This window comes from Haematobia irritans, chromosome 3 (assembly GCF_050003625.1).
Source record: "Haematobia irritans isolate KBUSLIRL chromosome 3, ASM5000362v1, whole genome shotgun sequence".
Lineage (NCBI taxonomy): Eukaryota > Metazoa > Arthropoda > Insecta > Diptera > Muscidae > Haematobia > Haematobia irritans.
In genome coordinates this window covers 21,327,259-21,341,597 of record NC_134399.1, presented here as the reverse complement: position 1 = coordinate 21,341,597, position 14,339 = coordinate 21,327,259, and the positions used below count along the sequence as shown (strand labels likewise).

The 14,339-nt window shown below is 28.8% G+C and overlaps 1 protein-coding gene across 5 annotated transcripts in view; it reads left to right on the top strand.

The window, feature by feature from the left end:
• The window catches only part of flw (protein phosphatase 1 catalytic subunit flapwing), a 246,223-nt gene extending 232,947 nt beyond the window's left edge, over positions 1-13,276 (top strand). For all 5 annotated transcript variants that reach the window (XM_075302869.1, XM_075302864.1, XM_075302865.1 and 2 more), the window contains 4 exons: positions 2,981-3,328; positions 3,397-3,740; positions 3,811-3,945; positions 8,556-13,276. In XM_075302869.1, coding sequence (XP_075158984.1) covers positions 2,981-3,328; positions 3,397-3,740; positions 3,811-3,945; positions 8,556-8,669 — 941 coding nt within the window. In that variant the 3' untranslated portion in view covers positions 8,670-13,276. The remainder of the gene's footprint in view (positions 1-2,980; positions 3,329-3,396; positions 3,741-3,810; positions 3,946-8,555) is intronic.
• The last annotated feature ends 1,063 nt before the right edge of the window (positions 13,277-14,339 follow it).

The following is a 14,339-nucleotide window of genomic DNA, read 5'->3' as shown; positions in this document are numbered from 1 at the left end:
TAGAAATAAAATTGTGAGAAAATTTTCTATGGAAATAAAATTTTGACAAGATTTTATATAGAAATAAAATTTTGACAAAATTTTCTATAGAAATAAAAAAATCTACAGAAAGTATACAATGTGGATAAAATTTTCTATAGAAATATAGAAAATTTCGACAAAATCATCAATAGAAATAAAATTTTGGCACAATCTTCTATAGAAATTTTGAAAAACAAAAAAATCTTTAGAAATTTTCTATAGAAATAAAATTTTGAGAAAATCACAAAAAAAAAATGATTTTCTATACAAAAAGAAATTTTAAACAAATTTTTCTATAGAAATAAAATTTTGACAAAATTTTCTATAGAAATAAAATTTTGACAAAATTTCCGATAGAAGTAAATTTTTTTAGAAAATTTTTTATATAAATAAAATTTTGACAAAATTTTGTATAGAAATAAAATTTTGACAAAATCTTCTATAGAAATAAAATTTAGACAAAATGTTCTATAGCAATAAAATTGTTGAGAAAAATTTCTATAGAAATAAAAATTTGACAAAATGTTCTATGGAAATAAAATCTTGACAAAATTTCTATAGAAATAAAATTTTGACAAAATTTTCTATAGAAATAAAATGTTGACAAATTTTTCTATAGAGATAAAATTTTTTCAAAATTTTTTGACAAAACTTTCTATAGAATTAAAATTTTGACAAAATTTTGCTTGGAAATAAAACGTTGATCAAATTTCCGATGGAAGTACATTTTTTAGAAAATTTTCTATAGAAATAAAATTTTGACTAAATTTTGTATAGAAATAAAATTTTGACAAAATCTTCTATAGAAATAAAATTTTGACAAAATTTTGTATAGAAATAAAATTTTGACAAATTTTCTATAGAAATAAAATTTTTGAGAAAAATTTCTATAGAAATAAAATTTTGACAAAATTTCGTATAGAAATAAAATTTTGACAACATTTTCTATAGAAATAAAATTTTTGAGAAAAATGTCTATAGAAATAAAATGTTGACAAATTTTTCTATAGAGATAAAATTGTGTCAAAATCTTGTATAGAAAAAAATATTGACAAAACTTTCTATAGAAAAAAATTTTAACAAAATTTTGCTGGGAAATAAAATGTTGAGCAACTTTCCGATGGAAGTTAATTTTTTAGAAAATGTTCTATATAAATAACATTTTGACAAAATTTTCTAGAGAAATAAAATTTTGACAAAATCTTCTATAGAAATAAAATTTTGACAAAATCTTCTATAGAAATAAAATTTTGACAAAATTTTCTATAGAAATAAAGTTTTGACAAAATTTTCTATAGAAATAAAATTTTTGAGAAAAATTTTTATAGAAATAAAATTTTAACAAAATGTTCTATAGAAATAAAATCTTGAGAAAATTTCTATAGAATACATTTTTGACAAAATATTCTATATAAATAAAATTTTCTACAGAAATAAAATTTTGACAAAAGTTTCCATAGAAATAAAATTTTAACAAAATGTTCTATAGAAATAAAATCTTGAGAAAATTTTCTATAGAGATAAAATTTTGTCAAAATCTTGTATAGAAATATAATTTTGACAAACTCTTCTATAGAAAAATTTTTAACAAAATTTTCTATATCTAATTATACAATTATTATTCGAGCTTTATGGACAGATATAGATTAAGGAACATGGTTAATAGAGCCATTGAAAAGAAAACGCCAGATACAATGGCTCTATTAACCATGTTCCTTAATCTATATCTGTCCATAAAGCTCGAATAATAATTGTATAATTAGATATAATGCATTTGGACGTCAATTGCCTGTTTCGGTATCAGGCTAACATGTAATATAACAAAATTTTCTATAAAATAAAAATTTTGACAAAATTTTCTTTAGAAATAAAATTTTGACAAAATTTTCTATAGAAATAAAATTTTGACAAAATCTTCTATAGAAATAAAATTTTGACAAAAATTTCTATAGAAATAAAATTTTGAGAAAAATTTCTATAGAAATAAAACTTTTGCAAGAAATTTCCATAGAAATAAAATTTTGAGAAAATTTTCCATAGAAATAAGTTCTCCCTTTTTGTAGAAGTATTAACTTTGCCGTGACAGTCACACAGGGCAAAAATTTGGTGGAAATCGAAAAAGAATTCGAAGCTACAACAACACTGTGACGCAAAATTCAATTTTTTGTCTCCAAACAAAAAATCACTTATCCCAGCCGAAAGTACTCGGTGAGAGGAGAAAAGTAATTTCTGGATTTCGCCAGATTGGTTGCCATTTGTATTTTATGAAACTCTAAAGTTTTGTCGCCAAATAAAATTTTGAGCACTTTTTTGCAATTTTCGTATGGCCATAACTCAAAAAATGCTTTGAATTCATTTTTGTGGTATTAAGCGTTGTATCGCTCTTGAAGGGAACTATGTTGAATAATAAAAACGAATTTTGACAAAAAATGTGTTTTTCTGTGTTAGACCGGGGACTTATCAGTCAACCTGTTAAGCAAATTTGTACTTCTTAACTCGGCCAACAAAAAAGGCTGAATATATTAAGTCGGAAAATATTCATCATGTCGATAAAATTACCACTTTTATCACCGATTTTTTCGGTTTTTCGACTACAGCTCCTGAACTGTTGAAAATTTTAGCAAACAGTCGTGGGAAGAAATGTAACCTATAAAATTATGAACAACTTTGTGGTATATGCCAAATTCATATGACCACCCATTTTTGTTTGGATTTTTTGTGTTGTACAGTATAATACAAGCAAAAGTTTTTAACTCATATTGGTTACCTCACATCGCAATTATGAGTATTTTCCAAATATTTCGAAATTTCTTCAGGAAAAATGTTATGTGACCATAACCTGACTCGATTAAACTTTAATCTAATTTGTCTACCATTTTTCAAATCTATAGTTATAAAATTCGCTCAAATTTAATATTAACCCACACTCAATTTTTCTATTTTCCTTCTCTCTTTATAGTGCGCAGTTGTCGTACGGGCAAATCAGTTCAAATGTCTGAATCTGAAGTCCGTGGCCTGTGTCTGAAATCCCGAGAAATATTCCTACAACAACCTATCCTATTGGAACTGGAGGCTCCACTCATTATATGTGGTGATATACATGGTCAATACACAGATCTCTTACGTTTGTTCGAATATGGAGGTTTTCCACCAGCAGCCAATTACTTGTTTTTGGGTGATTATGTGGATCGAGGTAAACAATCGCTGGAAACCATATGTCTATTATTGGCCTACAAAATCAAATATCCAGAGAATTTCTTTTTATTGCGTGGCAATCATGAGTGTGCCAGTATTAATCGTATTTATGGTGAGTTTGACCTGACTGTAGGGTTTGATCTTCATCAAAATCTTAATTGGGATTTTTTCGTCATTTAGGTTTTTATGATGAATGCAAACGACGTTACAATGTCAAATTGTGGAAAACCTTTACAGACTGCTTCAATTGTTTACCCGTGGCCGCTATTATTGATGAGAAGATTTTCTGCTGTCATGGCGGTTTAAGTCCTGACCTACAAGGTATGGAACAGATAAGACGCTTGATGCGTCCCACAGATGTACCCGATACTGGTTTATTGTGTGATCTGTTATGGAGTGATCCCGACAAAGATGTCCAAGGATGGGGTGAAAATGATCGTGGTGTTAGTTTTACATTTGGTGCTGATGTTGTATCGAAATTTTTATCTAAACATGAAATGGATCTAATATGTCGTGCTCATCAGGTAATATGAATTCCTTAATGAAATTCCTTTTGAAAATTTCAGATATTTATGAAATTTCTTTGTTTTTTAGGTCGTTGAAGATGGTTATGAATTTTTTGCCCGCCGTCAATTGGTGACATTATTTTCAGCTCCCAATTATTGTGGTGAATTTGATAATGCCGGTGGCATGATGACTGTGGATGAAACTTTAATGTGCTCATTCCAGGTAAAGAAAAATTGCGTTAATTAATAAAAAAATTTATACTTAGTTTGGTTAGGCTGAAGCTCATAGGTGTTTGAATAGCTCTAGAGTAGTAACAAGATAGAATCCCATACAAAATAATTTTGAAATGGCTTTAGCCGGGTCAAAACAAAATCACAGATTAATAATTTAATTTAATTTCGGCTAGGTAACAGGTTGGCTGATAAGTCCCTGGTCTGACACATAGATGGCGTCGCTGGTATTAAATGCATATTATTTTTATATAGTACCAAACTTCAAATGATTCGTGTCAAAATTTGACGTCTGTAAGTCAACTAGTTTGTGAGATAGAGCGTCTTTTGTGAAGCAACTTTTGTTATTGTGAAAAAATGGAAAAAAGGAATTTCATGTTTTGATAAAATACTGTTTTCTGAAGGGAAAAAATACGGTGGAAGCAAAACCTTGGCTTGATAATGAGTTTCCGGACTCTGCCCCAGGGAAATGATTGGTATGCAAAATTCAAGCGTGGTGAAATGAGCACGGAGGACGGTGAACGCAGTGGACGCCCGAAAGAGGTGGTTACCGACGAAAACATCAAAAAAATCCACAAAATGAATTTGAATGACCCTAAAATGAAGTTGATCGTGATAGCAGAGGCCTTAAAGATATCAAAGGAACGTGTTGGTCATATCATTCGTCAATATTTGGATATGCGGAAGCTCTGTGCAAAATGGGTGCTGCGCGAGCTCACATTTGACCAAAAACAACAACGTGTTAATGATTCTGAGCGGTGGTTGCAGCTGTTAACTCATAATACACCCGAGTTTTTCCGTCGATATGTGACAATGGATGAAACATGGCCCCATCACTACACTCCTGAGTCCAATCGACAGTCGGCTGAGTGGACAGCGACCGGTGAACCGTCTCCGAAGCGTGGAAAGACTCAAAAGTCCGCTGGCAAAGTAATGGCCTCTGTTTTTTTGGATGCGCATGGAATAATTTTTATCGATTATCTTGAGAAGGGAAAACCATCAACAGTGACTATTATATGGCGTTATTGGAGCGTTTGAAGGTCAAAATCGCGGCAAAACGGCCCCATATGAAGAAGAAAAAAGTGTTGTTCCAACAACGCACCGTGCCACAAGTCATTGAGAACGAGGGCAAAAAATCATGAATTGGGCTTCGAATTGCTTCCCCACCCACCGTATTCTCCAGATCTGGCCCCAGCGACTTTTTCTTGTTCTCAGACCTCAAAAGGATGCTCGCAGGGAAAAAATTTGGCTGCAATGAAGAGGTGATCGCCGAAACTGAGGCCTATTTTGAGGCAAAACCCAAGGAGTACTACCAAAATGGTATCAAAACATTGGAAGGTCGTTATAATCGTTGTATTGCTCTTGAAGGGAATTATGTTGAATTTTGACAAAACGAATTTTGACAAAAAAATGTGTTTTTATTTGTTAGACCGGGGACTTATCAGCCAACCTGTTAATCGGCCTTTTTTGTTTAATATATACCCCGCATGGATTAACTTACAATTTAGAAGACGATGTTAAGAAGCTTTAAGATACCTTGTCATCGGCAAGTGTTACCGCAACCCAAGTAATTCGATTGTGGATAACAGTATTTAGTAGAAGTTTCTACGCAATCCATGGTGGATGGTACATAAGATTCGGCCTAGGCGAACTTACGGACGTATATACTTGTTTTTTATCTAATTTTCCTGAAATTCAAAATCTAGAGGTATTTTAGGTCTGTAAATATTTGTAGCGAATATGGTGTGGATCGGTCCAAGTTTTGGTATAGCCCCCATGTGTGTTAAGTCTCCCGATGTCCATGTGTTGCTATTATATGTTTGCTTGACAGTATATCTGTCACATCAAGTCCACCTGAAATTCTATATATTTTCAAGTAACCCAACGACGAGTTTTCAAAGGTCGAACTTAAGTCCGTATATATGTACTTGTTAATAAAACACTTATCTACAATTGCATCAATTTCTTTAAATTGTAAATATATTTTTTTGATTTTTTTTTTAAGAGAGGTGATCGCCGAAACTGAGGCCTATTTTGAGGAAAAACCGAAGGAGTACTTCCAAAATGGTATCAAAAAATTGGAAGGTCGTTATAATCGTTGTATCGCTCTTGAAGGGAACTATGTTGAATAATAAAAACGAATTTTGACAAAACCAAGTAAGGAAAGTCTAAAGTCGGGCGGGGCCGTCTATATTATACCCTGCACCACTTTGAAGATCTAAATTTTCGATACCATATCATATCCGTCAAATGTGTTGGGGGCTATATATAAAGGTTTGTCCCAAATACATACATTTAAATATCACTCGATCTGGACAGAATTTGATAGACTTCTACAAATAAAATGTTGGTATTTTGACCATTTTTGTCGAAATCAGAAAAACATATATATGGGAGCTATATCTAAATCTGAACCGATTTCAACCAAATTTGGCACGCATAGCTACAATGCTAATTCTACTCCCTGTGCAAAATTTCCATTAAATCGGAGTAAAAGATTGGCCACTGTGGTCATATGAGTGTAAATCGGGCGAACGATATATATGGGAGCTATATCTAAATCTGAACCGATTTCGACCAAATTTGGCACGCATAGCTACAATGCTAATTCTACTCCCTGTGCAAAATTTCAACTAAATCGGAGTTAAATATTGGTCTCTGTGGGCAAATGAGTGTAAATCGGGCGAAAGCTATATATGGGAGCTATATGTAAATCTGAACCGATTTGGCTGATATTTTGCAAGACTCATAAAATATTCGGATGTACGGAATTTAGGAAGGTCGGTTGATATACACGCCAATTATGACCAGATCGGTGAAAAATATATATGACAGCTATATCTAAATCTGAACCGATATTTTCCAAAATCAATAGGGATCGTCTTTGAGCTGAAACAGGACCCTATACCAAATTTTATGACAATCGGACTAAAACTGCACACAAAAATATACCAACAGACAGACAGACGGACAGACAGACAGACAGACAGACAGACAGACAGACAGACGGACATCGCTAAATCGACTCAGAATTTAATTCTAAGCCGATCCGTATACTAAAAGGTTGGTCTATGATTACTCCTTCTTGGCGTTACATACAAATGCACAAACTTATTATACCCTGTACCACAGTAGTGGTGAAGGGTATAAAAAATGTGTTTTTCTTTGTTAGACCGGGGACTTATCAGCCGGGTGGCTGTTACTTGTTTTCTTCTGTATTGGATTGGATTTCTTCTGTATTTGGCTGCAATGAAGAGGTGATCGCCGAAACTGAGGCCTATTTTGAGGCAAACCCGAAGGAGTACTACCAAAATGGTATCAAAAAATTGGAAGGTTGTTATAATCGTTGTATCGCTCTTGAAGGGAAGGGAATTTTGACAAAAAAAATGTGTTTTTCTTTGTTAGACCGGGGACTTATCAGCCAACCTGTTATTAGTTCAATATTAGAATTTTTTTCAAAAAATACATACACATGTGGACAGAAAAATAGGTGTACGATTTTTTTTTAAACAAGGCTATGGTTTTTCTATTTTATGTTTTCTATTGAATATTTCGGAATTATTTATAAAGTAGACATATGTCGTGTATTTAAAAATTAGTTTAGAATTCAGATAGGACTAAATAATAACTTAAAATAAATTAAATTCAAAAAACAAAAATCGTCGAATTTTATGTGGGCAGTAAAATAGGTGTATGTGATCCTATCTGAATTCTAAACTAATTTTTAAATACACGACATATGTCTACTTTATAAATAATTTCGAAATATTCAATAGAAAATAAAATAGAAAAACCATGGCCTTGTTTAAAAAAAAAATCTTACACCTATTTTTCTGTCCACATGTGTAAATATAACAATAAAAGGTAATTCAGTCCAGTAGTTTGATATTATAATGACAACAAGAGGATTTTTTATATATATTTTTTTCGTACTGGGTGTTTTGACTGACTTTTGGACTCTTCAACTCTTGGACAATTGAATATGAAATAAATTATTCAAAAAGCTTCGGCTTCGGTTAATCGGCCTCTTGACGCCGAAGGCCGATTATCGATTTTTGGCCGAATGCCGAAGCCGATGCTTCGGTCGAGCTCTAGTACCCACCTTAAACGAAAAACTCGAAAAGTCTAATATTCCAAATTTTAAAAAAGTCGAAATGTGACGTATTACAATTTTTCAAATTTAATTTTTTTTAATCTGATATATATTGCGGCTTCTATAAAGAAAAAAATATTGTTTTCGTTTCAATCACGAAATTAAATTATCCAATTCAACGAAAAAAATCGAAAAGACAAATTTTTAAAAAGTCTAAAACTCAAAATGTAGACTATTCCAAATTTTCAAAATTGGCTTTTCTAAATTTTGAAAAAAGTCGAATTTTTACATTTTTTCAAAAAGTCAAAAGTTTTTTTTTTACATTTTTTCAAAAAGTGAGTTTTTGATTCTGATAGCAATTCCTAATCCTGAAACGCGACTTTTCGATATTGATTAAAATCTCTACTCCTTTTCACTAAATAAACACTTCTGTTTGCTTTTTTTTTCATATAGTAAAATTAATTTAAAAATTATAAAATTTTTTTAAAATTATTTTTACCATTTTTCAGATTTTGAAGCCCTCCGAAAAGAAGGCCAAATATATGTATAGCGGTATGAATACATCACGGCCAACAACACCGCAACGCAACGCGCCTCTAATAGCAACGAATAAGAAGAAATAATACATCCATCCGCTTCCATTTCCTTAAAAGTTATTAAATTATTATATACATATGAAATTTGATAATAATTATTATTCTTATAATACAACAACAACAACAAAAACACCAGCAACAGCAAAATTAACAAAAGAAAAAACTACAAAAAAATCTACGAAAACAACAAAAACAACAATAACAGAAACATTAATAAAATCTACAAAACCAACCACATCCTCATCATCAACAACAGCGAAAATATCCACATCATCCTCAACCCTAAGGAGAGTTCTGAACCGTAATAATGCTAACAACAGCAAACACAACAATAATAACAAATAATAAATAATTCAAAGAAAAAAAAAAATTCATCCACCTAAACAAACATCTACTACAAATGCAAAACAAAATCCATATTTAGCAAAAATTACCAATATTTCCAAAAATAACAGCCGGATAATAATCTAATTGAAAAAATTTCTTTTTCTACTATCTATCAACCAATAGTCTCTTTTATATATATTTTTTGTTATCAGATCTTTTAGAAAAGAAAAGAGAAAAAAAAACGCCTCTTGTTATTTTATATATGTATATCTTGTATTGTTTTCGTTGACCACCCTCACACTTGAGCTTAGCGATATAACAAAATTATATATATTTATTTATGTATTATATATAAAAAAATACAAAAAATAGGTTTTCATAAAAATTAAATTAAAAACGAAAGTAACAAAATAGGATCTTCTTGTTTATAAGTATATAACACAATTTTGATGGAAATTGTTTTTGTTTAGGAACGGAAGATTTTTTGGAGGAAAAATATGGGAATCTTTTTTAATAAATTGGGTTTCCAGTAAATTCAATTACCGAGCTAGAAATATTCACAAAATATTCTTTATTAATTATATAGCAATCAAGTACTCAATTTGATTAAATAAGTGAAGCAGTTAACTAGTGACATAGTAGCCTAAAAAATCTAAACAAAAGCAATTTTATTTTGAGGTTTCCTCGATATATAAATTTTGTCCCATAAGGCAAAAGCATTTTTAAACTAAATAATCTTTGAAATTGAAATCATCCTTATAAAGAGGAATTTTAAAATAAATAAAAATGTTAAATATATAAATTCTTTAAAAATGAAATCTTATGATATATGAAATATTGTGTGAATTTTTGTGTATGTTTTTTTTTTTTTTTGCCAACATTATATTCTATGCATAATCTTGCCAATTTGTTAGAATTAAGATTTTTGTTTTATCGACTCTACATATTTAAAAAAAAAATTCTGATTCAATCACGAAATTAATTTATCCAATTAATTTTTTAATTGAAATGTCTTCAATCACAGAAATGATAGTATTCATTAAAAAATTAACTGAAGGTCATTTAAAAAATCAATTGATACTAATAATTTTTGTGATTGTTTTTTGTTTCAATTAAAAAATTTGTTGAATCAATTAAATTTTTAATTGAACATTTTTTAAAACTCAATTAAAATTTTAGTAGGAAAAATTTTCGTCAAAATTTTTTCTGTGTAAGACCATCAGAAATATCAATTCGAATTTTTATCATAATCAAAAATTTTGTATACTCCGGGAATATCCAGTGTAACCAAAGTTTTTAGTCGGTTTATTACTCGTTTCAAAAGATGAATGACCAAACGATTCTAAAAGGTTTTATTACACACAAAACAAAATTTTCCGATTCAATCACGAAATTAATTGATCCAATTAATTTTTTAATTGAAATGTCTTCAATAACGAAAATGATAGTATCAATCACAGTTTTAATTGGTCATAGAAAAAATTCTTGATTAAAATATTAATTGATTTCATTAGCAAATTTCAATTAATTTTTTAATTGAATCAATTAATAATTTAATTAATGTTGATTGCAAAACTCAATAAATTTTTTAATTAAAAAATGTAACTATTTTTAATTATTTTCTGAATTGGATTAGAGTTTTTATTTGGATTAACAATTGATTGTTTAAAATATATTTTTAATTAAAAATTGAAAAACTATTCATCACTTTCTTTAACTTAGTCTTCCGAACTTGATTAAAAAGTTAATTGTATCAATTAATTTTTTAATTAAATTTTTTTAAAATTTTCAATCATTGACTTAATTAATTTAATATTTCTATCTTGATTAAAAAGTTAATTGTATCAATTAATTTATTAATTGAAATTTTTTCAACTTCAATTAACTTTTTAATTGGAAATATTTTGGTGATATTTTTTTCTGTGTTACCCAAGTTCGCATATCAAGTAAATGAGAATCAATTCCACAATCTTGGTTTTCTACTTTCCATATTCAATGGAATTTTCGTAAAATTTATTCACTAGAATGAGTCATAGAAAAATTTGAATTATGTTTGCGATGATCACGGTGAAAGTTGAAATATGTCTGCAATGGATGTATATCCGCTTAAAAAAAGTACATAAAAACCCCTTTCACATGTAAAAATATTGAAAGGTTTTGATTATAATATATTAGTTTTATAAACAAATATATTCTATTTAATTAAAAAAGAATAGGTATTAAAAAAATTCTCTCAATTGTTTTGAAAAAAATTTCAGAAAAAAATTCACGAAAATTTTTCCAATTAAAATTTTAATTGAGTTATAAAAAATATTCAATTAAAAATTTAATTGATTCAACAATTTTTTTAATTGAAACAAAAATCAATCACAAAAATTAATAGTATCAAAAATCAATCACAAAAATTAATAGTATCAATTAGTTTTTTAATTGGATCAATTAATTTTTTAATTGATACTATAATTTCTGTGATTGAAGACATTTCAATTAAAAATTAATTGGATCAATTAATTTCGTGATTGAATCAGAAATTTTTTTTTGTGTAGTGAATTGTTTGATGATTTCTGCCAACCATGTGATTACAGAAAAGTTAAAAAAAGACAGTAGAATTCAGGACACCAAATTTTCACGTTCACATTGAATTTGTAGTGAATAGCGGAAATGGAATTGAAGTGAATATCCGAACATGGGGTATTTTTTGAAATTTTAAGGACAAGTAAAGTGTAAAAAATCGTGTTTCTTGTGGAAATATTTCGTGTTTTTCATTAATTGCTTGTTCACCACTTGTCTTAGGGAGTGACCATACCCTAGACAAATATTTAAACAAAATGAGTGTCAACCATTTTTCCAGGAGCCTTTTGGAACCATTTGGATAGAGTTTTTGGAAATCGCTCCTATTATGATATTGTATATCCAATTTGAGCTAAATATGTTTGCTGGGTTCCCTGTGGTGGTGACAAAATCTTTTTTAATTTTTGTCAAATATTTGTCTAGAGTGATCGTACCGTTAGTGTTCAAATTTTTTGCCTCCAGTCGCACTTCAATTTTTTTAAATAGACAAAGCTAATAATAGAGAAAATGTGCAAAGTTATCCTTGCAATCACAAACAAGTTTTAGAATACCCATGGTACCTCAGTGGTTACTTTGAATCCAAAGCAAATGTCAAAATAAACTTACGAATTATGACCTCCCCGTCTCTCAAGACGGTACAACAACAAAAACCTAGTATAAATCTTTGACTACTTCACACAAAGAAATGATTTATTTTCAGTGTAACTAAATTTTAGACCAATGAAGATTTCCTGTATTGTCAAAGTTGTTTTTTTGTTTCAGTCTCGTAAAGGTTCCTTGGGGTCAAAAGTAACCACGGGTTTAATAAAACCCCTTTAACATAGAGAGACAACTCTAATAATACAACAAATTTCGTTGGTTTAAAATTTCGTTTCGGGAAAAGAATACATTTTTGTTTGGTATCCACCAAGTAGGGAAATTGGGTGAATGATTTTTTCTAATGGCCAAAATCAGCTTAGCGATACAAAAGTATAAAATCAAATTTTTGAACAAATTGTCGACTATGTATCATGACGAAACATCGCATTTCCGTTTTGATAATCGATGAATCGAATTTTGATTTTATTATATTGGCAAAAATCCATTAATCGACTTTTTGCGTTTCTGTAAATTTTTGACAATCTTCAAATTCGATGAATCGAATTTTGATTTTATTATATTGGCAAAAATCCATTAATCGACTTTTTGCGTTTCTGTAAATTTTTGACACTCTTCAAATTCGATTAATCGAATTTTGATTTTATTATATTGGCAAAAATCCATTAATCGACTTTTTGCGTTTCTGTAATTTTTTTAAATAACTGATATTGGATTTGGGATAAGAAACTTGTCGGGTAATCGACTTTCTATGTTGCCCAAAATTGACTTATCAACACTGTTGGTAAAACTGTACCCATAAAAAAATCGTTGGTCTAATATTTTGTTTTGGAGGTAAGAATTGATATATGGTGAAACCTCTCAAACTTGAACACTCTTAAAACCAGACACCTGCCAAACATGGACAGTTGTCTAGGGACGTTTGCTATATTAACACATTAAAATTAAACTCTTATATCCGGACACCTCTCAAAGATAAACAAAATTTAGGCGACCGTGGGTGTCCACCTTTCAGAGGTTTCACTGTATACATTGCACCTATTTGGAAGTAGTCTTATTCATGTTTAATAAACCAAGATCCAATTGTGTACGTTATTTATTTTAAATTTTATTTATATATTTATTTATTTTTTTTTTTTTTCAATAAAAATAGGCGTTTAAAAACTATTGAAAATTCACACTTATTATATGATTTCTCTTAAATATAATTAAAAAATTATTTCCCTTTGAAAATGTGTTATATACTTATATTCCTACATAAATACAAGCAAAGCTGTAGAAATACCCCCGCTGGTTATACTCTTAAGCAATTTTAGGTTATTGTTATAAAGAAAATAACAAAATTCTTGAAAAATCAAAATTTATTAATAAATAAAAAAAATAATAATTTTAAATCTTTATTATTTTCATAAAAAAAAAAATTAATTTTTTCCTCTAAGAAATTAATATAAATGATTAAAACTTTAGAAAAGGAAACTAATCCCTATAATGACCTATATTATCATGGAATGATAGAGAACTAAAATGCAGAGTGTGATGAATGGCAAATAAAAACATCAATCAATCCTATACTTATATATAATTTAATAATGAATTATTTTATAAGATCATCTTATGTAGCAAAAAAAAAAACAGAAAACTGAAAAGAAAAACAAATGAAATGAAATCCTAACATGAAATTAGTTAACAAACTTTATCCTGAAAGAAAACAAAAATCCATCTATGTATTTATACATACAATTTTTATTTTAATACTACATTATTCTTATCGAAATTTCTTAATTTTAATTTAATTTGAGGTATTAACTTCTTTTCGCAAATTGTTCATCTGAATGCTTTTATGTCTTAGTATTATTTATTTTTATTATTTTTTTTTCTTCTTCTTTAATTAAGTTCTACTAGTGTTATATATATGCCTTTTTCTTAGAAGAAAATTTTTAACAATGGAGTTTTTCTTCCCACATTTGTTAAATAAATGAGATATAGTTTCTTTTTCTTCTTCTTTTATTTTCATTATTTATAAATTATTTTCTTGTCAATTAAAGCATATGCTCGAGCATTTAATTCAATAAATGTGTTTCACTTTAAAACAAAAACGGGGTTTTGTTTGTTTTATTTCTATATTTTGTTGTTTTATTTCATTAAAAAAAAAATAATTAACCTAATACGTTTCACTAATTACGACCAGAATCCAGAAACATT